This window comes from Amphiura filiformis, chromosome 4, assembly GCF_039555335.1.
Source record: "Amphiura filiformis chromosome 4, Afil_fr2py, whole genome shotgun sequence".
Taxonomy (NCBI): Eukaryota; Metazoa; Echinodermata; class Ophiuroidea; order Amphilepidida; family Amphiuridae; genus Amphiura; species Amphiura filiformis.
In genome coordinates, this window is record NC_092631.1 from 69,972,174 (window position 1) to 69,996,254 (window position 24,081).

Sequence of the window (24,081 nt, forward strand, 5' to 3'; positions counted from 1 at the left end):
ATTTTGCAACTCTGCAAACTCCAAATCGGTGGACTGTATCGCTCTCTGTAATGAATGCGTTGAGGTCTCGGACACACTAACCCATATGGGCTGCACTAAGCATTGTGAGGAACACAAGCAGAATGATAATGGCAAAATGTCGTGTTCAAAATTAAGAGGTAACTGTTTTTATATTTAGGTTCTATTCACCTTTACCTCTCCAATCAGATATTCCTTAATCGAGGCAAAAGCAATATGAAAACCAAACAAGCCAACATGCAACACCCATGCCGATTCAGTGGGTTGTTGCCTACAATATACTTTCGGCAGTGATGTCAAGTTCCACCAATTGCGAACAAAATGTATTGGACCACTTTTGTTATTGTTTTATATTTGAAGAGCTTATTTCCAAACCGTGTCAAATTCACAAGATTCACTTTGAAGAAAATTATTCATGGCAATGAAAAATAATTAGATTTTCTATAAAATTACCGTGAAGTGAAGTTGATATATATATAGGACTATGAAAACATGTTAAGTATAAATCTGGAGACGCAAAACGCAATTTCTGGCATGGACTAAACGCATTTTGACACAAAACACAGTATCTGTAACACAGAACTAACCACATTTTTCTCAAACTAGTCTTAAAAGAATTTATTAAAACATACAAAATGTGATAAAACAATCTTTGCACAAAACCCCTTGCATCGCGAAGTAAAATACGACGCTCAAAATAGTTCGAGATTCAACGTTTAGGCCTATGTGAAACACTTTTTTCTTCGACTAAGCATTAGTAAAAGCCACCAAGCTGTGCTCAATAGTACTAAGTATTGTATACACTCAGGGCCGCTACTAGAGGGGCGGGATATGGGGTTGTGACACCCCAATCATCATAATTTTTGTCGGATATAATTTACTGTATTGGCAAGACCATGATCGTCGGCAATTTACAAGAGTCATATAAAAATTACATGTAGGCCAAAGCCTATTATTAACTTGTGTGTAATCCGACGAATAGGACTTAACAAGGTTTGGAAATAAGCTCTTCATTTGTAAGAGCTTTTCGATTATTTTTAATGTATAGTGTGATGTTTTGGCTATTCATTTGGTATTGCCGACCTTAGAATCTAATGTAGGCATTCTAAACATGATGAGTACTGATAATAAGCATCATTATTATTTTGTAACTTGCCCGCACGGTCTAGTGGTAAGATTAAAAGGTTCATTCCCAAAGAGAGTAAGTAATACATGTACATCTGCTGCTGTCATCATGATTACTAGGTAAGAGGATTTTCTCCAAGGGATATATCACTTTGAAAACGCAAAAATATGAGAATAAATGAGAATTAAAACGCATTTGTTTAAGATTAAAAACAAAAACAAAAACAACAAAAAATAATATCATTGAAATCATTGAATGCCATTTTCGGCTTTTGTAACGTATCTTTTTTAAATAATTATCTTGAGGTTACGGATCTTTATGTATACATTTGGCATCAATTTGAATGACCCATTGCCTTTTCTTTTTAGCACCGAATAAAGGCATTCTCTCCCTTGAAGATGAGATTGATGCAAATCACGTCAGAATATCAGAAATGATCAAAAACGGTGATTATTCGACCATTATTGAAGACTTATTCGTTGACGATTGTATAAATGTAGTTAATGGACAAGCACCTAGATTTGGGAAGGAAGGTAAATATTTAAATTACTTGACACTTCAGATTTATAATAATCAAAGAGATTACGCCCAAAGAATACCTCTACATATCTACCTCGGTACTAGCTTGGAAGTTCAGTGTGTTTCTTGCGTATATATTATATAGCTATATGCAGACATGGATATGCTCATACAACTTTCCACAGCAGGTGATATCCCCTCAGGTGATATCACCTGAGGTGGTCACACATTACTCAGCAAAAATAAAATCCACAAACCTAATGCACCCCTCAGACCCATAGTGGACTACACATCTACAATAGGTTATGCTACATCGAGATGGCTAGCGGATATCCTAGGTCCTATGGTAGGGAATACTGTGCATCATGTTAAGAACTCAACGCACCTTGTAGAAGAGCTTGTGGATATTCTCATTGATGAAGGGGACATTTACTTAATTCCCACGACGTAGTCTCGCTTTTTACTTGCACTCCCATCAGCAAAGTATTAGACATAGTGAAAGACAGAATTAGTAAAGAATGCTGGCTTAAAGACTACAACCAATCGCAAGGTTTCAATCTAACTGCGGATGATGTAGTTGAGCTTTTGGATTTCATTTTGTCCACGACTTACTTCACCTTTCGCGGCAAAATTTTTAGACAGCGATTCGGAGCGGCTATCAGATAACATGCATATATTGTTCCAATGTTGGTTTTCGAACGCCAATCTTGGCATCGGCATTAATTTGCTGCCTATATTGGGCCAATCGTGGCTTACCATCGGTAATCTTCATATTGGCATCACAGTGGCAGCCTAAATTGGTCAAATATAGGCCCAATATTTGGCCCAAGCCCAATCTTGGGCCCATGAGCAAATGATATTGGGCCATTATTGAACATATATTGGGCCACCATCGGACCAATATCGCCATGTTATGGGTAGCCCCGTGTCCCTATTAGCCGCCAACATCTTTATGGAATACTTAGAGGATTCAGCCATCATGACCGTCCCAATTGAATGCAACCCCAAGCTATAGAAAAGATACATCGACGACATTCTGGAAGTAGTAGCCAAAGACGCAGTTATACCGCTTACTGACCATCTTAACCAAGTCGATGAAACACAGTCCATCAAATTCACTTTCGAGAAAGAAGTCGACGGAAAGATACCATTCTTATATACTCTAATTGTTCGCCGCGATGATGGGTCCGTGAAGCTTTTAGTTTATCGCAAAGCCACCCACACGTACACAAACCAGTACCTGAACTTCGAATCGCACCATCCCCTACATCAAAAACTTGGGATAGTTCGCACACTGTTAGATAGGAAAGAAGATCAGGACAAAGAGGAGGAGGAGAAGATAATTAAAGGTGCTTTGATACAGTGTGGATACCCGGACTGATGTGTGGGAAAAGTCAAGAGCAAAATGGCTACTCCTAAGCCCGGGCTCCTAAGCAAAAAGGAAAGAAGTCTAAAGACGACAGTGAAAAATCCAGGGGATTGGTGACGTTACCGTATGTTGAAGGGGTGTCCGAGCGTGTTGCTAGAGTCATGAAATCTGATAACATCCATGTTACGCAATCTTCTTGTCCATCCGAAAGATAAAGGCGAGCCGCAAAATTCTACGGGTGTCATTTACTCAATCCCATGCAAAAACTGTGATCTCACATACATAGGTGAAACTGGTAGAACATTCGGGAAGCGCTTAGATGAACATAGAAGTGAGGTAGAGAAAGTCCATGATGCAGTCATGTCTACAGTAGAATTCATCTCGACCTTTGCAGGACTTAAACCCCATTAAAAGCTATAAAACCAAGATAACACTCATTGAAACAGCTCAACTGATTAATCGGATCTTCTCTGGTTGTGCACATGTGTCTGTTTTTGCATGTGCGATATCGCAATAAAGCTGGTATTATAGCTTCAGTTGGGTAACCGATTATAAAGGAAACGGAAGGACACAATGGTATGTGGACCTTTGTTCACGAAATGAGACAATGACCTGCTTTTTGTTAACCAGCATTCTTGAAAATGAGCAACATAATGATTGTTGACTTGGAAATAATTTCTTCATATTTTTGGTGTTATTTGTCGTTTACATATCCTTCCTAAAACACAAAAGTGCGACCCTCTCCAAACACCTAAATTAGCTAAAAATTTAGGACATGTTACAAAACTATATTTTCTAGAATTTCATAGAATAATTTAAATGTAGCTTGTACCGTTTTTTTGTGGCATCCTTCAGAACGGAGCGGTCCGTTACCAATATAGCTCAATATTTTCGGTCAAATCTCCATTCAATTAACACGGGGAGTTGGCTAGCTATGAGCTAGCTATGCTTTGCCCTCACTCATATTCTACGAAAGTGCGACCCCTTCTGAACATCTAACCTATCTGTAATTTTAGGTCATGTTAGAGAAATATATTTGCTAGAAGTTTGGAGAATAAATTAAATATTGGCTGGTTATTTTTCACACAGTGATGTTAACTAGTCAAGTGCCCATTCTTCCAACATACATCATTTGTAGAGGTCACGCGTCAATGGTGAGAGCACTGTGTATTGTGTATAGGAAAACGGACAGTAACTGCAGTATGCGCTACCGATATCCGCACCAGAACCAACAGGAAAGCTTCGCAATCTACCATCCATAAATCTGTGATAACTGACCATGTTGTGGACAATAATCATATCATCAATTGGGAGGAGGCAAGGATTGTCGGCAAAGAGAGTGACAAATACACAAGATGGATAAAGGAGGCCATCACCATCAGAAAGCAAGGAGCAACAATGAACCGAGACGAGGGCCAGTACAACCTAAGCATGCGCGTATTTTGGGGGGGCTTTGGGGCGCCAGCCCTCCGGGGTAAAAGCAGAGGGCGGCCAAAACGAAGGGGCGGCGGAAGACGAATGGGCGGCAAAAACAGGGGCGGCTAAAACGATGGGGGCGGCAAAAAGAAATAGTAAAGAAAAAAGAGCGGAAAAATTTGAAAAAGTATAAATTTTTTTTGAAACAATGGTACTATACATTAAAATGTGTTACTTTTAGGGCGCTAGCGCCTAAAAACATGATGAATTTATTCAAGAGGCAAGTACTACAATATGTCCTTTTAAAAAAATCGTCCGGCTGTTTCCTTTAAGAAAGTAGAATTAAACGGCGAATTATATCGAAACGTAATAGATTCTAACTTTCTGCGTGCTTTTGGCATCCTATGTTTTTCCAGATACAAAGCAGGAATGGTTCGAATATTTCGGAAGCAATCCCAGTATTAATCGGGAATCATTCACCACTACTGCATTCGGTGAGAATACTGGAATGGTTTGGGAAGATGGTATCGCAAATCTCTACCAGGACGATACACTCATTGGCTCAGAACGGTAAGCTTCATAGTATGCCAATTAAAGTACTAAAATAAATATACCGTAATCTGACACCCGCCATTTTTTTCGCCACGTTGCGATTTCTTTTCACCGATGACGGCAAAAGATGATCACCCTTTTACGAGCTATTAACCAATAAATTGTTGTGGGGAGTTGATCCTAGTACTTTTATTTCTGGCTCACATAAGACGTATAGCCCTTTTTTTATCCTAAAAGAAGAGGGCATATTAACGAATGCCCATTATCGCAGTAGTAGTGGGGTGGGGTGGAATGGTGTTGAAGGTAAATTTCATCGCAAAGACAGCTACTTTAATATTGAAAAGCCTCATTTAACATGTTTTAATGAATAACAAAAGGACTGATCAGTATACCGATCTACCTGGAAAGAGATGGAGATAAATCACGTAAATTGTGCTTTTGTCTTTTTGCAGATATATGCATGTTTACAAGCGAGTCAATGGGACTCTGCTCCGTTACATCGAGATATATTGGTAATGAACAACAACGAAGTCGTAATCTGAAATTTTGGGTGATGGCTGCTGTATACATTATTGAGGGACTGCGTGGAATCAACCTCTGCTTTAAGCCCGTGATCTTTTGTGTTCTTTAAATTATTATAGACATAACTTTTAAACTTCTTATAAATGTAGGACGACATAATGAGCAAAAAATATAATAATAGTAAGCGAGTGTCAACTGGAAACTAACTTTTGATCTACCTTTTGTTGATAATGAGAAGATGATTATAATTGTAAAGATATTCACCGCCTAGAAGATTAACACAAATTGCTTGTATGACAAAACGTGGCTCCGGTAATTTCAAAAGTGGTAAATTTTAAAGGGCGATTTTTTTACATGATAATTATATTTGAAGATATATTGCACTTTGGGCGCAAAAAGATGTCCTACTCCATAGTAGGCTCATGAATAAGTAAGCTGTTGTGCAATGATCGTGTTTTTTATTGTTTGGCTATGAATATACTAGTATCCTAGACCATTAAATATCGAGAAATTCATTGATGATCATTATTGCATAACAATAAATAAGCGATTAAGTATAGAAAAAATAGCAGCTCAGTGGGTAAAAAAGGGGGAATTGTGGTCATTTTTAACAGCAAATAATGGTGATGCGCTATGATGTTAAAATAGGTTGAGTATTCCTCTTTTTTTTCAAAAATTCCATGTCTCACCCCAACATAAGTGAGTGATATGGTGTTGTAACGTTTTACCAACCTTGGTTACAAACATGGCGACGACCGGCTACTGTGTCTGTATATTACCGCAATTGTTCTCCCGGTGCGTGCCATTTTTTAAAACTATATACCGGTAACTCATAACACTTATTACAAGGGATAGATGTTTTATATACAACATGGTTTGAGGGGAAGTAGTCAAAACTACTGGTCCCGAGGTGTTGGATCAACACCGAGGGACCAGTAGTTTTGAATACTTGCCGAAATGTAACATGTTGTATTTGCTTACTAATACCTCATGACATGGTAAAATGAAGCATAATATTTTGCTTACCTGATTTTATTGGAAGATTTCTGTTCAGTCAATTGACCAATTTTATTCTTAACACTCCATAAATAAAATTTTGTTTCATAAAACGTCAAATCCGTTTGTTATTATCCATCGGTATAAAGGGCGCACACCACTAAATAATCGCCCTATTTAATTCGCGAACCTATTTTCTCTATAATTAGAAAAATACAACTTTTTTGGCGACTCAAATTTATGCATAGGCTTTACACTTTTATTTAAGCTATAATTCGCCACTATTTCTGATTAATTAGTCTAAAGACCCGCCCAAAATACTTCAAATTTATACCGGAACTCATTAGGGTTACACAAATGGCGCATTCATTTAGTGGTGTGCTCCCTAAATCTCGGCAAAATAACTGCAGCATTTTCACGATAAACGCATCTGCAGAATCGCCGTTGTGTAGCATAATGCGACGTCTGAAGAAACGGTGACCCGCGGGGTCGCGACACCATGTGGTAGTAGAGGTACGGAAGACTTACTACCCCGCGTGCGCGTAATTGCACAGGCGCGAGAACTAGTCAAAATACCGTACACGGACGCTGGCGTTATTAACCAATAAGATGTCTGGATAACCTAATAAATATTTATGAGGTATAGTAATAAATGTTACCCCGAGAAACAAGGTGATTAAGCGTGGGTTCGAGGCCCAACTCAAGACGTTGGGTTTCATCTTTCAATTTTTTACCCATTATTCTTGTTCCGTGTGCAAATCCGCTGGATTTTTTCTTTGTTCCCCATAAACATGATGAAAGAAAGCATTATCAATCTAGTGCTAATATTGTTTACGGTAGTGAACATTTCATATATGCTACTAAATAATTATCAAAAAATTCAAAGCCAACATTTGTCTAGGAAAGGTGTTCAATGTTTATCCCCCGTGTTAATCTCAAAGCACCACTCTCTAAATGTAAAAGAGTGAAAAACTCACTCCCCAAAAGAGTGATTCACCTATAAGACCACTCAAAAAAGAGTGAAATGTGTTTTTTAACTTTAAAACCACTCAAAATAGAGTGAAAACCACTCTAAAAGAGTGAATTTGAACTCTTTCAAGGAGTTAAATGAAGGACAACTCGAAAAATGTGTTGTGCTTCATTTAACTCCTTGAACGAGTTGAAATTCACTCTTTTAGAGTGGTTTTCACTCTATTTTGAGTGGTTTTAAAGTTAAAAAACACATTTCACTCTTTTTTGAGTGGTCTTATAAGTGAATCACTCTTTTGGGGAGTGAGTTTTTCACTCTTTACATTTAGAGAGCACATGTTTTCAGCATGTGCAACCTGTCTCAAAAACAAAATTGTGCAAGTGGAAAGCGCCATCTTTGGCAAGTAGAAAATACTGTTGTGGTTGTGACATGATGCTCACATCAACGTTAAGGGAGCAGTCCTAGCTTTTAAATACCGTTTGTCTTATTCATTTTGGTTTCGGCAATCCAGAGATCTGCTTCACTCAACCCAAATGTATGAAATCCCTTTTGTGCCTTTTTAGGAAATTGAACAGAATGTTATATCCAAATACCCAAATATCCAAGTACAGTACAGTATAAGAACATTAATTTGATTAGAAATGATTATGTAACAATAATATTGTTCAGTATAATCATGGACTGTAGAAATAAATTTCTACAGTCCATGGTATAATAATGTATTGAAGACGAGAGCAGCAAGGTGCATTCATTCAATCAATCAATCACTGACAATTATAGAGCGCCAAAACCCAAAAAGAAATTGCACTAAGGCGCTGTGAACTAGGCACAAAAAGCAAAGAATAAACAATGATAATACAATGAAGGTGATACCCTGCGATACAAGTTAATTTGAGAATGTTGTGCTACATTAGAATATTTAGGAGCCTGTATGAATTTGCAGATTTGTAAACGTTTTTGCAAGTTCTTTGATCTCTAAAACAATTTTCCTTACCACACCTTCGACGTGCAATGCATTACTCATTTGGAAAGAGGCATTTCATTTAAATAGATTTGAATAGTAAATGAAAACCTAACCTACATCAGTGAGCCAGCTGTGTACTTTCATTGAGCTGTAGTAATTAAATGGATTTACATTTTAGATAAAAACCTACCCGTCTAAATAACCCCAACCGTTTTTTGTTCTGATTAGCATTTGCTATCTTCCAAAATAACTGCAATAATTTTCTTTTCTGGTCAACAATATTTTTCACATCAATGAACCAGTGCACTTTCATCGAGCTGAAATCAAAAAGACAACAAAGGTAGTTATATCATTGTTGCAGAAAAAAGCCACACCATAAAATAATGAGAATGATGGCTAAATGGTGAACTAGTAGAACAAATCAGTGATTTCACATATTTAGGTGCTACCTGCTCCAACTGGCAAACCATCTAACCTCATAACAGAAGTTTGCAACCGGATTAATTATATTTCTGTATTTGTGTATGTGTTGTTCATAACAACCAAGTAACTTCAAAATAATTCATTAATCCCTAAATGTCACATTCATCACACTATATGTATATTACAGGTGACAACTCAGCCAAGATGAAGATGAATCTTGTCGTCTTAGTTGCTGGTATTTTCATCATATTTTGCAACTCTGCAAACTCCGAATCGGTGGATTGTATCACTCTCTGTAATGAATGTGTTGAGGTTTCGGACACACTAACCCATATGGGCTGCACTAAGCATTGTGAGGAACTCAAGCAGAGAGATAATGGCAAAATGTCTTGTTCAAGATTAACAGGTAAACATTTCTTTTTTGTTCCATATTCTAGTTTCTAGGAGGTAGGGAGTTCCATTCTATAATTGTCTGGAAAAAACCCTATATTTTTGTAGGTGTTTATGTAAGGTATGGTATTGAAGAGTTTTAATTGTCTATGTTTGAACATTTGAACATAATCAGGAACGGGTAATGCAATTTCACCATTTTGAATTTGTTTTACATTGTTGTTAATCTATGTTGCCTTCTTTGCTGCTCAAGGGAAGGCCACTCCAGATTTTCTTCGGTAATTGTTGGATACAAACCGAGCTGCCCTGCGCTGTATTGCCGCAATTCTTTGGATGTTGGATACCGTAATTCGCCTGTAGCAATGGAACGAATTCAAGAACCGTCATTTTTGGCCATATTTGCAACATATCTTCACCCATAATTGCAACCGAGGCGTAATTGCTAATTTCCACAATGTCATTTAAATCATTGAATGCCATGTTGTAACATGATGATATCATCTTTGGACCCCATTTCTCATTTTGTGAAGTATTTATTTGAAATAATGAATGCATCGTTTCGGATATTAAGTATTCAACTTTGTACATCTAGAATAACTAAAATGAACCATTGACTTTTTTCAGCACCGGACAAAGGCAGTCTCTCCCTTGAAGACGAGATTAGTGCAATTCATGCGAGAATTTCAGAATTGATCGAACGCGGTGATATTTCAGGCATTATTGACGAGTTCGTAGCTGATGATTGCACAATTGTGGTTAATGGACTAGCACCTGGATTTGGTAAAGAAGGTAAACATTTAAATTACGTGACGCCTCAGTTTTGAAATAATCAAATAGGTTATCTTCAAAGAGTACCGACTCAACAGTGCCTCGTGGTAACACTGTGTATAAAATCCACCATTTTCTTCTCGGTCATGGAGGGAAATAGCATACATCCGGCGTTTTTAGGCTCAATGGGTTACACGCAGAACGCAAAAAAGAATTCTAAATCGAAGTTTACCTGGCACAGAGCGAAATTATTCGGAAGTTCACTTTGGCTCTATCCACAGAATTAAATAAAACAATAAAACCTGGACTCCCTATGATAACGCCACGTACAGTAGCGTCATCAGCTATATGGAGGGGGGGGTAGGGGTATTTAGGTCCTTGCCGACTAAAACGCAGAAACGTCTGCGTCTTACATGACGTGTATTATATCATGTATATGTATCGCATGCAGGTGGCATGCGGAAAAACATTTCGTCGGGAGAATACATCATACTGAGTGACACGCATTGGCGACAACGGTGCTGGTAGTAAATTCCAATTTTGTTTGCTTTACCTCAGTTGTTCGGCTAAAAATGCGGCATATCTGACAGTAAAAACTAACATTTAATGGAAAAGAAATACTAATCTCTTTAATGGTAACGTTACAATACGGCTTTAATTTCCTTTCTTAGAAAGTGTATTACTTGTATGTATGTATCATCATTACTTTTAAAGATACTTCACAAAACAATGTCTAGAATTTCCCACTTAGAGTGACTCTGTGGCCCCTCAAATTATAATTTTCGGCATGGTATCATAATTATGTTTTGGTGGTTTTTTTTCAGATGTTAGGCAGCAGTGGTTCGAATGGTTCGAAAGCAATCCCAGTGTTAATCGGGCATTATATACTATAAGTGCGTTCGGTGAGAATAACGGAAAGGTTTGGGAAGATGGCGTCGCACATTCCTACCATGACAATACCCTCATTGGCTCAACACAGTAAGCTTCAGTGTACACCAATTAAAGTACTAAATAAATATACTGTTATCTGATACTGAATTAAAGACTAGTTTGCGTACGTCATCTGTCAATCAGTCAATCAAAACTCGGCGTGCCGTATTTTACACCTTCAAACCAAAGATCCTAAATCTAATTTACTTTGTTCAAGCATATACAAACCGTTCTCAAAAGTTAGGTCTTTGTAATAGGAAACTCTTTCCTGCCTTGTAAAAGAACCGACATTTTTCGCCACTCTGTGATTCCTTGGTCATGTGTCACAAGTGTAAAGCCTCGGTCTGAGACTGTCGTGTCATAGTGTATTCATAGCTGAAAACATCAATTTTGAGTTGAATGGCAGCACCTTTTTATGTACCAATTGTTACACCTTTTTATGTAGCAATTACAAGTATTACTGGAAAACATAAAGAACATAAATTACAATGATCCAAACCTAAAGTCAATATTCAGGGTGTACTGGAAGATATACAGGGTGTAACAATTAACTTTTTAAGGAACATGTGGCATAAATTTAGTTTGGGAGAGCCTATTCATATACAGGAGTATTTTCCCCGGGTATTTTCTCAATTTAAGGGCCACAAAGTCAAACAGAGCTTGAAAAGGCCCACCTGAAAATGTATTCTTAATATAGAGTGTGATGCTTGATGATTAATTACTTCTTGCTTCGGTCAGAAATAATCATTATAAACCAGAAAGAATACAATATCTCTTTATTTGTCACTTTTAGACTAATAGCGCTTCCTGTACAACGTTTTGTGTTTGCTGGTCTTTTTGTCTTTTTGCAGATACATGTATGTTTACAAGCGTGTCAATGGTACTCTGCTCCGTTTCATCGAGATATGTTTTTAATGAAAAACAACAAAGTTCATCCTCTGTCTCATTCTGCAGACGAGTCGTAATCTGATATTTTGGTTGGTGGCTGCTGTGGGACTGCGTGGAATCAACCTCTGGTTGCAACCCATGATGTTTCGTGTTCTTTAAATTATTATAGACATATTGTATAACTATTATTATTATTATTTCAAAGAACTTATAAAGCGCATTTCCCATGGATCAATGCGCTGTACAAAGAAAATAAAAATACATCAAAAATACACAGTATGGCATTAAGAACAACAATATATCACAGCATGGTAAAATATACTCCTAATTACATCAAAAATTTGAATAAAAGAGATATGCGCAGCAATCTGAACCACAATTAAAATAATTAAAAATACACTTGAACCCAAATAGGGACATATATCATTATAAAATACATATTATTATCAAATAGCAATGTTTAAAAACTACACATGGGAGTGAATACCTGCAAACAGGTCTATGAAAATACATAAAAAGACCTAATATTTTGGAAACAGATAGGTTTTTAAAAGTTTCTTAAAGGATTGCACATTAGGAGCCTCGCGCAAATTGGAAGGCAAATTGTTCCATAACCTAGGTCCTTGAACAGAAAAAGATTTATCCCCATAAGATCTTTTAGTTTTGGGGATTGCAAGACGGGTGACATCTTGCATGGACCTAAGCCCACCACGGTTACAACTGTACTTGTGAAGAAGGTCCTGCAAATATATTGGCGATGAACCGTGAAGACAATTGTACACATGCACCAAGATCTTGAAATCGATTCTCTGCTGGACAGGCAACCAATGCAACTCTCGCAACAGAGGCGCAGCACTAGTGCGCTTGTTAACTCGGAAAATGAGACGCGCCGCGCGATTTTGAAGCTTTTGGAGACGTTGCATGCCACGGTTTGAAAGGCCACCTAACAGAGAGTTGCCATAGTCCAGCCGAGAAAGGATCAAAGATCTTACTGCATGTGCACAAGTGGTTTGGTCAATATAACGGCGTATTCTTGTAAGATTACGCAGGTGGAAATTAATACTACGACACAGGGCGCTGACTTGCTCATCCATGGTAAGACTACGATCAAAAATAACACCTAAGTTTTTAATTGAGGCAGAGGGTGTGATTACAGATCCACCGATTTTCAAGTCAACGTGGGATATAGCAGCTGCACATCTTGGAGAAGAAATCAAGAAAAGCTCGGTTTTTGAGTCGTTCAGCTTTAACTTGTTTTCAAGCATCCACGATCGTAACTCAGCGATGCATTTAGTGAGCCTAAGTTGTGCAGCCGCTATTTCCTCCTGTGACTTGGGATTAAAACTAACATAAAGCTGAGTATCATCAGCGTAGATATGAAACGCAACCTGATGGAGCCTGATGATTTCAGAAACTGGCTGAGCATATGCCGTGACTACATATTGTATAACTTTTTAACTTCTTACAGATGTAGGAAGACAACATGAATGAAAAATAATGATAATGAACAAGTGTCAACTGGAAACTAACAATTCATATATCTTTTGTTGATAATGAGAAGATGATAATAATTATGCGGGTTTGTAAAGATATCATAAATATTCACCACCTGGAACGGAACATTAACACAAAGTGCTTGTTTGACAAAAATAGCACCGGTAATTAAAAAATTAAAAAGCAAGTTTTACATGATAATTGATTATGTTTGAAGATATATTGCACTTTCTGCAAAAAGACGTCCTTATACTACTGCATAGTTAAAATCGTTATATCATGCACATTAATGCTTTTAGTATTTTTTCGAGCGATGCGAATTCTAACATAGCATTAGCATCATTAAAAGCCCCTATATGCTTATAAAACATTGATTTATATACAATCTCTAATTTGTTTAGAATACACCCAACATTAGCAGAATTACAATTACAATACTACCGTAAACGTTCGCCTAATGGCGCTTTTGGATTCTTAGAAATGTGAGAGCGCCATCCTTGTAAAATCTCAACAGCATTAAGGATACGTGTATGTTAAATTGAGCAAGCTGGACATAATGCCTCAGAAAAAAAAATCGTGACATGACCCAATACTTTAGGTCACTAGGTTAGTTGCTAGAGCAGCAAATGTTTTGGGGTTTCTTCAGGTATTCTTTCTCAAAGTGCCATTGGACTTAATTTGTAAATCGATTCATACGTTATACCTAACTCATTTTGGTAAATCTTTTTATAACATTGTAATTTCTTCATATTTTTAAATATTCTTCAGTTCAAAATTACACCCTTCTATTGTCTGACCCGTTAGCTCAGTCGGTAGAGGGTGCGCCTTGAATGGTGAATGGTACTTGTTCGAATCTTGATTTCTGCCCCTGTGAATTTGTTTTAATTTAATTTTAATTTTCTTATTTTTTTAGATAAATAGGCACTGCGAACAAACGGCAACAAAAACCGCTGACAAAATTTGCTACCTATCAATGCATGATATTAGAGTCACGCGGTAGCCGTGACCAGCAAGTTTTTAAAAAAAAAGACTGATAAAGAAGACTAATAACAGATGCTCCCGCGAGACTATATTTACACGTAACATTAAAACACTTGACTTCTATTGTTCGATGTTATTTTTCGCTGGGTACAAAATGTATCTAAAACCATGCTAAATGTTATTTACAGTCCCAGGTGTAATATCGTGACAACCATTAATTCCAAAAGGGCCACCAATCCTACAGTCAATCATTGTTCGTAATAAACAAATATTTTTGCTTCCATTTCACGCGGTATTTCATAGAGAAAATTAGTTGCAAATCATATTGATCCAGAATTTTTGGACACTGCTACAGGTCTACCTGGTTATCACCTTCACACTACTTTTTCAGATTCACTTCCAAATATACCCTAGCAGGTTCCTTGATACCCTACATACAAATTCTGAGCCCCATTCGCCAAAAAAATCAAGTTTTTCACAATTCTTTTGTTCTTATCGGACGACGCATCCATTTATATAATAAATGCTGTATTTCGACAGAGTGATTTACAGCAGAGGTCCGTGGCCTAATGGTTAGTGCGCTTGACTCCAGATACGCTATCCGGAGTTCGAAACCCGGTGACCAACTAATTTTTTTTTCAATGTTTTATTAACTAATTTATTGTCATTAATCAAGGATAACATAATTTTAAACATCCAGTGCTATTGTGATATTATTTTTTTATTAAAGCAAGTTGTTTGATTCTCATGGAAATTGTTTATTGTGTTATGGGCCTATTTAAAACACAGCATAATGTGATACAACACCATCAAGGATCAAAAGAAATCTGAATAACACAAGAAACCAGATCAGGCAATAAGACGTTACTCATTGTTATTCTCATTTAAATATATTTTGTCCTACCACGGGCAAATTCGCATGATAATAGGACAATGATGATTGTGATATGTATGAATGGTTGTTGAATCGATTAAGAGACCTGACTCTCTGTCATCTTCAGCTATCGTAGAACATGACAATTGTCATATCGTCCCGGTAGGTTGATTACAAACACTCTGTAGGTGTGGAAAATTGTTCCGCTAGTATGGAAGGCCAGCAGGAAAAAAATATCAAAAAAACATTTATCAAGCATAGTACGGAAGCGTCTATGTGACACAACTTGACAAGATAATTATCTTGCCATGTCGACTTATTATCAGCATTATGTCAACATGACGATATAAAATATCTCGCCAAGACAAATGAACAAACAAGTCAAGATGGCAAGATAAATTATCATGCTGACATACCAAAAATGGATGTCGTCTTCGCGAAATAAATTATTATGCCAAGTCAATTTAGCAACAAATTAATGTCCACATAGCAGGATATTTTGTCACGTCCAGTTGACTTAACAAACAATATAAGTCAACATGGTAAGATAAATTATCATACCAAGGAATATTAATTTTTGACACCGTATAATTTAAATTATTGAAAAGCATCCTCGGGATGGAGAGGAGGTGCGGCCCGAAATTAAAGGGAAAATTAAATCTCAAAAGACCGCCGACAACCGCCGCTCAATAGGGATATCCAACTAGATTGCCCCGCAGGGCTACAAAGAACCACAAACCGCGAAATTTGGATATCCAGCTAGATTGCCCCGCAGGACTCAGGAACCACAAATCTTGAAATATGGATATCCTGCAAATTAAAACCACAAACCGCGAAAAACCGCCAACAACTGCCGCTTAATAGAAATATTCAACTATATTGCCCCGCAGGGCTACAAAGAACCACAAACCGCGAAATGTGGATATCCAACTAGATTGCCCCGCAGGGCTATAAAGAACCATCAACCGCGAAATATGGATGTCCAACAAGTTTTAACTATAAATTAGCCCTCGATAGTGGGCAAAGCTTGAAGGATTAGGGAAATTATAACCACGAACCGCGAAAGTTGCCTTAACAAACAATATAAGTCAACATGGTAAGATAAGTTATCATACCAAGTAATAGTAATTGTTGACACCGTATAATTTAAATTATTGAAAAGCATCCTCGGGATGTTGAGGAGGGGGCGGCCCGAAATTAAAGGGAAAATTAAATCTCAAAAGACCACCGACAACCGCCGCTCAATAGGGATATCCAACTAGATTGCCCCGCAGGGCTACAAAGAACCACAAACCGCGAAATTTGGATATCTAGCTAGATTGCCCCGCAGGACTCAGGAACCACAAATCTTGAAATATGGATATCCTACAAATTAAAACCACAAACCGCGAAAAACTGCCAACAACTGCCGCTCAATAGAAATATCCAACTAGATTACCCCGCAGGGCTATAAAGAACCACACACTGCGAAATATGGATGTCCAACAAGTTTTAACTATAAATTAGCCCTCGATAGAGGGCAAGGCTTGAAGGATAAGGAAAATTATAACCACGAACCGCGAAAGACCTCCAACAACCACCTCAATAGAGATATCCAACTATATTGCCCCGCAGGGCTACAAAGAACCACACATCGCGAAATATGGATATCCAACATGCTTAAACAATAAATTAGCCCCGATAGAGGACAGGGCTTGAAGAATAAAGGAATGCCACGAACCGCGAAAGACCGCCAACAACCGCCGCTCAATAGAGATATCCAACTAGATTGCCTGCAGGGCTACAAAGAACCACAAACGGCGAAATTTGGATATCCAACTAGATTGCCCCAGTGCTACAAAGAACCACGTACATTTTAGTTATAGGTATAGCTTCATATACTCGTATTTTTTATTGTTATAAATCAAGGATAATATTATTCAAACTTCTATTTTTCGCTTTATTCGTCTTCGTAACCGGATGACTTTTCAAGCTTGGAGCTACTCGGCTTCATTCATAAAAAGAAAGGAAATCTACCAAAAAAACGTTGACAACGTAAAAAAAGCAGCAAGTTTAAAAAGCCCCCACCTCGGCTCACTTTTTGAAACTTGGTCCCATTTGTAAAAGATACTGATTTAAACTTTGTCATAATTATCAACTTGAAACATTTCCAGAAGTGTTATGAATCTTTAATGTGCCGATGCGATATATTACTTAAAAGTTGTTAGCATTCTGGAACGATCAGAAAGGTTATTATGTTGTTCTTGGCCAATATCCTATATATGTTTTGTTTTATAATAATAAAGTTCATGATCAATGATTGAATTAAACGAATAACAAGTAGGCATGTTAATGGCAATGATGCTAAAAACACCGATTTGCTGTTGATATTCAAAATGGGACCAAGTTTCAAAAAGTGAGCCGAGGTGGGGGCTTTTTAAACTTGCTGCTTTCTTTACGTTGTCAACGTTTTTTTGGTTATTCCACTACATTTAACAGTTAAATGACCTTTGAAAAATAGAACGACCTCAATGTTTCAAATTGTGTAACTACATTACTTTATTCATTTATGCATTATAAATGATCAGCTATTTTTTTCTTTTCTTAAAAGGATCAAACCCAAGTAGATCAGACCATTGATCATATAACTATCAGACCACGAAGTAGTTACGTAACTCCGTGATGGTATCGGAACCAAGCACTGTTTGTTTGGCGATCATTACGATCACGCTATTTTGGTATGCCTTTTTTGTGTACTGATTGTTTCGATCGTGGTTCATTACTTAAGCGCGTGATCCCGTTGACATAGTAACATTACGTAACTTCGATACCGGGCTTCGATACTGAATAGCTGTTGAGTGCACATAATATGGAAAGCCATTGGGGTATTGTGTGTCTTCCAAAGCGCCTTATAACATGTTCTCATTGTGTTGTGGAATCCTAGCCAGTATTCAATGATAGCTATAGAGGCCTTGCGTTTATCGATTGGCTCCAAACAAAGGATTTGAACCGGTTTCTTCACCTAAATCATGGCGCAGTGCAGTCCATTCAATCAAATGTTGTCATCTCAACCTATTTGATCGTAGTGCATTTGTTATGTGTGTAAGATGAACTGTCGCGGTAGATGCAATCATGCTTTTGTTGAATGCATTTGAGTAGTCCGCCATATTTACGGGATGATACGTCATATGCACAGCCTCTATTTAGTTGGTCGTTGTATGATTTTGTTCGTTCATTCATTCAAATTGTATTTATATCATTTGAAGACTGAGCCTATTATGATACATCCTCCGTAGAACAGTTTCAAACAAAATTAGCTAGGGATTATTGGGGCAGAGGTTATCTTTTGAATCCTCTTAGAGGGCTATCATTTTTTTCGGAAGGGGGTCCCAAATTTACAAAAAGTTTGCGTCAATAAAATTGCGCACCCCCTATTGTGGCAACAAAAATTGTATGATCCCAAACCCTAAAATTGTATTGAAATCAGTCTTTTTGAATAAAATAAAACACTTTATGTGGTCATCGTGTGACTCCCTACATTTTGGTCATAAAACATTTGATGACCCCCCTCCTATTATTCTTTCCAAGACTTTATGACCCCCGTATATTTGGGACCCCCCTTCGAATAAAAGACTTGTCGCACGCGACAGTTCGTCTCACACACATAACAATACAATCAAATGGGTTCATTACAACATTTGATTGAATGGATTGAGTTACTCTATAATGAAACGATAAAAACAAAGAATCATGAAAAAAGACACATACAAGATAAAATAATTAAATTATATAAACAATGTTAAAGATAAAATCAAGAAAATAGAGAATAAAATTTCCTCAAATCAGAAAAAAAAACATTGACAGACATCATAATCTGTCAGAAATTAGGCCTACTGCATGAGATTCGAACCATCAATCTTCTCCACAAGTTCTCTTTATCCTCGCACTATAGTCTAATGCTCTGCTCACTGGGCCACAACGTATCAGGTGAATGATTACCGCATTATCATGAACAAGTTTGTTCGATCTTGTTCATAATTGTATGTGTCGATAGGTTTCACCCTTTAACTACACGTACCCTTAATGATCAGTGATAATAGTCGGCTTTTACAGGGATGGCGCTCTCTCATTTCCATGAACTCTATAGCGCCATTAGGCGAACGTTTACGGTATTACATTACATTATTAAATTGGGCTCATACTCCCGGCTCATATTTGTATTTGAGGGTTGGTGGATGTGAAAAGAACAATATTTTACAGTTACCCTATCAACAAGTTTTGTGAATCAATCTCATTCAATCACAATAGTATCCGTGATAAATAAAGTGTTCCATAAAAGGGCCATCAATCAACTTCGGGCTCATCAATATAGGGTATGTCAATCGTAATTATAACTGAACGATAGGGGAAACAGAACGAATTACGCCTTGGTGTGCACAGTCTGTGGTAGTCCGATCATAGACTCTGAATATTCAGAGTCTATGGTCCGATCGGAATATTTGGATAAGGACACCACGTTGAAGCTGAGAAAATTACTCAACACCGATGACATTATTGAATTACTCGAGTTCGTTTTGATGACGACATAATTTTCATTCAGAGGAGAAATATACATGCAAATATCTGGAGCGGCCATGGTAAGCCCGGTTATCCGATTATCGCGAACATTAATTGGCTGGAACAAAGAGCTATAGCCAATGCACCCATCACTTGTCGTCTAAAATTATGGAAAAGATAACTATGTCGACGATATCTAGAGATTATACCAAAGGGCACAACGCATGTACTGACAAATCACCTTAACAAAGCGGATCCAACCAACAACATTAAACTTACGAGGAGGAAGCGGAAGGAAAAATACCTTTCCTCGATACACCGATTAATCAGAAAGAAGATGGAACACATCAAACATATGCGCTAAATCAATGTGGATATCCCAACTGGGCTATTGAAAAAGTAAAACATCCGATCAGAGATAAGACCAAAGCGAAGAAAAATGCAAAGGACAAGGACACGGAAATAATTTAGGGCATGGGTGTTATAGCATATGTCCAAGGTGTGTCAGAGACTGCAGCGAGTGTTTCAGAAGAACAACAAAGATGAAACCATACAATACGCTAAAACCATGAAAATACAACCTCGTGCACCCCAAAGACAAAATAGAATCCACCAAGTTGCGAAAATGCGATTGTGTAGTGTTACGAATCGTACTTGACTCAAGGCCAAAATCACCTTTTACCCGAACTCACACGAATGCACAACACAAATACACTGTTTGATTAAGCTAACAAAGTCTAAGTCTTTAATTGAAAACAAAGTATGATTGGTACTACATAACAACAATATTGCATATACAATAAAATAATCACAATCACAGTTTTATTCTATTGGTACTTAACCAGCGGTTTTAAATTTAATATTTCCGAGTTCCGACTGATTTTGCTTGATCGCATCACATAATATAATCATGACCAATCCAAATTTAGCCAAAATTATACAAATTTCTGTTCATTTAAATGCTTACTTTAGGCGTCTATGAGTTTTTCTGAGAAATGCATCAAGGGCGCACAACCATATAATACTATTTGGTGGTGTGAAATCAAGTGATGTGGCGGCAGTTTTAAAAGCACGGGCCCTGGACAAAATATGATGCCCGCGCATACCGCCAGGCAAAACACAATGGAAATTGTGATAATGCGTGCGCATACTGCCAGGCAATGACATCAGAAGTCAACTCATCTATACGCTGGCGAAGTGACGTAATAAATCGGATTAACTACCATAGCAATAGGTTAACTTCGCCAGCGTATTTCTGTTGAACGTAGGTCAATGCAATCCAGCGACTTTGATTGCTTTAATATTGATCATTATCTTCATTATTTTAATAATTGTCATTTTATTGTGCGCCCTCAATTTTGATCAAAGTCCACTTTTTCACATCGCAAAGTTTGCATCAGCATCTGAAATAGTTAAGCTTAATTCAGTATCTTTCATATAAAACTGTACGATTTTGTAATTTCTGGATCCAGACGTTAATCCCCTCGAACAGTTTTAACACAGCGCTCACAATATGTCTCTTATTTTAAAGTTATAGATTTTGCCCGCTAAATTACTGCTTGGTAGGTTCCTGAGTATTCAATCTATCAAAATAAAGAGAAATTTTCTGATTTGATTTCCCCAAGAAATCTCTCTGAGCCCCTTTAATCAGCGTTTGTTTTTACATACAAACCAATATTATGAAAATTAAGACATTAATCCCCGCACACAGGAGAAAGGTTGTCATTTTAAGGGACTTTGAGAGATTTCACAAAAGGTGCGCCCTCAATTTTGATCAAAGTCTAGTTTTTCACATGTACACAAAGTTTGCCCATACACTAGTCAGCATCTTGAAATAGTTAAGCTTAATTCAGTATCTTTCATATAAACTGTACGATTTTGTAATTAATGTCTGGATCCAGTTATTAATCCCCTCACACAGTACTATAGGAGAAAAGTTTAACACAGCGCTCACAATATGTCTCTTATTTTAAATTTTATAGAATTTGCCCGCTAAATTACTGCTTGGTAGGTTCCCTGAGTATTCAATGTATCAAAATAAATCGAAATTCTCTGATTTAATTTTCCCAAGAAATCTCTCTGAGCCCCTTTAATCACCGTTTGTTTATTATCCATACAAACCAATAATGAAAATCAATATGCCCAAAATATTGAAGATCGACAACGCGTGATCAAACCATTTACATGATTTATGTTAGGTAATTAGCATTTTGTCATTGGGATGGGATTGCTATGTTCTTTTTGAAATAATTATTTGAAAATAATGCGCAGTTGCTTGATCCGTGGACATCACATACAACGTTTACACAGCGTTTTACACCATTGTAGCAGTCACAACCAAATTGTCAAAATCAAGTGGGTATCGCGACCGACACTGTTAAGCAGTTAGTAAGTACGGACGTAAAATGAAAATTATGATTTAAAGTGTCTTGTACTGTTTTCAGCCACCTACTATAGTCTTTTATGAACCAAAATGTCCAGATGTGTACTGGTTACTAATGAATTTTATTCGTCAGACGAATCATTTCTTTGATAGCGTCACAGGTGTGATAAGATAAGTGGAAAGACCTGTTTCTTCCAAATGCAACATTTAATTTAGATCCTCTTGAAATAATAGTAATAGTACCAGACATAGTTTTATGACCTGCCGTAGCATTACTCTACAAATTAATGAGATCTTGCATGTGTTGCATTTTGATGAAAGAGCCTTGCATATAAAGAACCTAGTAGGTAACAATACTTTTGATACAGTCTGGATACCGATCAGCTGCAGAAGATCTGATACTCTGGATGAGTTTGGCCTTCAAATTTGCGTTGGCCTATTTCATTTCTGTATTTATTTATTCGTTGTGGAATTCACAACAACCAAGTAGCTTTAAACGGGCTGTTTATAAAAATTATATTAATCACACTTTATTACAGGTGATAACTAAGTCAAGATGAAGATGAATCTTGTCGTCTTAGTTGCTGGTATTTTCGTCATATTTTGCAACTCTGTAAACTCCGAATCGGTGGACTGTAGCGCTCTCTGTAATGAATGTGTTGAGATTTCGGACACACTAACCCGTATGGGCTGTACTAAGCATTGTGAGGAACACAAGCAGAATGATAATGGCAAAATAACGTGTTCAAAATTAACAGGTAAATGTTTCTTTTTTGTTACCTATTCTAGTTTCAAGAAGGTAGGGAGTCCCATTCTATGATTGTCGGGGGGGGGGGGAAGAAACTGTATTTTGGTAGGAGTTTATGTGAGGTGTCATAATTCTAAACCTTTGGTGATGGTATTGACGAGTTTTAACTGTCTGTGTTTGAACATAATCAGGAATGGGTATTGCAGTTTCACCATTTTGAATGTTCATAAATTGTTATTAATCTATGTTGCATTCTTCGCTGCTCGAGGGAAGGCCACCCCAGAATTTCTTCTGTATTATTGTTGGATACAAACCGAGCTAGGGACCCCGAATAAAAACGAAAATTAAACTAGGGGAAATATAAAGAGATAGGGCTGATGAAGGAGATGTTAAAAGGGCCCACAGTGTTCCACGTGCATGGGCCACAGAGGCTACGCCCCTGCCTGTGACTGCCATCCATAACATCCTTTCTAGAGTAGATAATAACATCACCGCTCTTCTCCTTATGACTCGTTAGCTCACTAATGTCCGGTTAATGCATTTAAAAAAATGTTAATCAGAAAAGAAATTTGTTTGAGGTATTTAGAAGGGTAAATGTAACTTTATTTAATTGACTTGTCATTATTTTTATTTACCTATACAGCTCCATGAAAGTACAACCAGGTTCATTAATGTCATTAAGTTTATGGTATTATGTTTGAACAATGTAAATCAGAATGCAAAAACGAATACAAACTTTGCAAAATAGCATAAAATGCATACAGCTTCCTACAATTTCATGAAATTACAGTCTCTGTAAAATGTAATAATCAGAAAAAACATATTTGGAGGCTACAATGCTAGACAAAATAGGTTGGAATGAAAAATAGAATGTACACCTTGTAATGACCATATTTTCGTTATTTTTTGACTCTCTCCCCCAATACCTCCCCAGCCCCACCAATCAATGTTGGGTACTACTGAGCGCACATGAATAAAATGTCAGGATTCAACATTGATCGGGGGAACGGGGTCTCATTTGCAATACCAAATTTTCATTCCAAACCTTTTGTGCAGGGTTGTCTCTAAGGCTACCCGGAAGTACATAATGACACATGTTTTATAGCTATAGTTTTTTATTCTTCATATATTGCATCATAAGTGTTGTACATCCAAGAAATGTTCATTTTACCAGTTGACAGTTCTAAACTTGTCCGACGGCGAACCCGCTAAAA

General features: G+C 37.2%; 2 protein-coding genes across 6 annotated transcripts in view; both read left to right on the plus strand.

Moving 5' to 3' along the window:
• The window catches only part of LOC140151312 (uncharacterized), a 67,437-nt gene that overhangs the window by 36,856 nt on the left and 6,500 nt on the right, over positions 1-24,081 (plus strand). The window contains exons 1-4 of one of the 5 annotated variants that reach the window (XM_072173611.1): positions 5-158; positions 1,513-1,677; positions 4,865-5,018; positions 5,453-6,699. The exons of 1 other annotated variant lie outside the window; for it this stretch is intronic. In XM_072173611.1, coding sequence (XP_072029712.1) covers positions 86-158; positions 1,513-1,677; positions 4,865-5,018; positions 5,453-5,516 — 456 coding nt within the window. In that variant the 5' untranslated portion in view covers positions 5-85 and the 3' untranslated portion in view covers positions 5,517-6,699. Of the gene's footprint in view, positions 1-4; positions 159-1,512; positions 1,678-4,864; positions 5,019-5,452; positions 6,700-22,013; positions 22,125-22,658; positions 22,878-24,081 lie in introns of those variants that run through there. 3 more of the 5 variants (XM_072173605.1, XM_072173606.1, XM_072173609.1) reach the window with 3 other exon arrangements.
• On the plus strand, positions 8,716-12,030 carry LOC140151316 (uncharacterized). Its single transcript, XM_072173613.1, has 5 exons — positions 8,716-8,792; positions 9,063-9,281; positions 9,890-10,054; positions 10,858-11,011; positions 11,815-12,030. The coding sequence occupies exons 2-5, from the start codon at positions 9,080-9,082 to the stop codon at positions 11,876-11,878; spliced, it is 585 nt and encodes a 194-aa protein (XP_072029714.1). The 5' UTR covers positions 8,716-8,792; positions 9,063-9,079; the 3' UTR covers positions 11,879-12,030.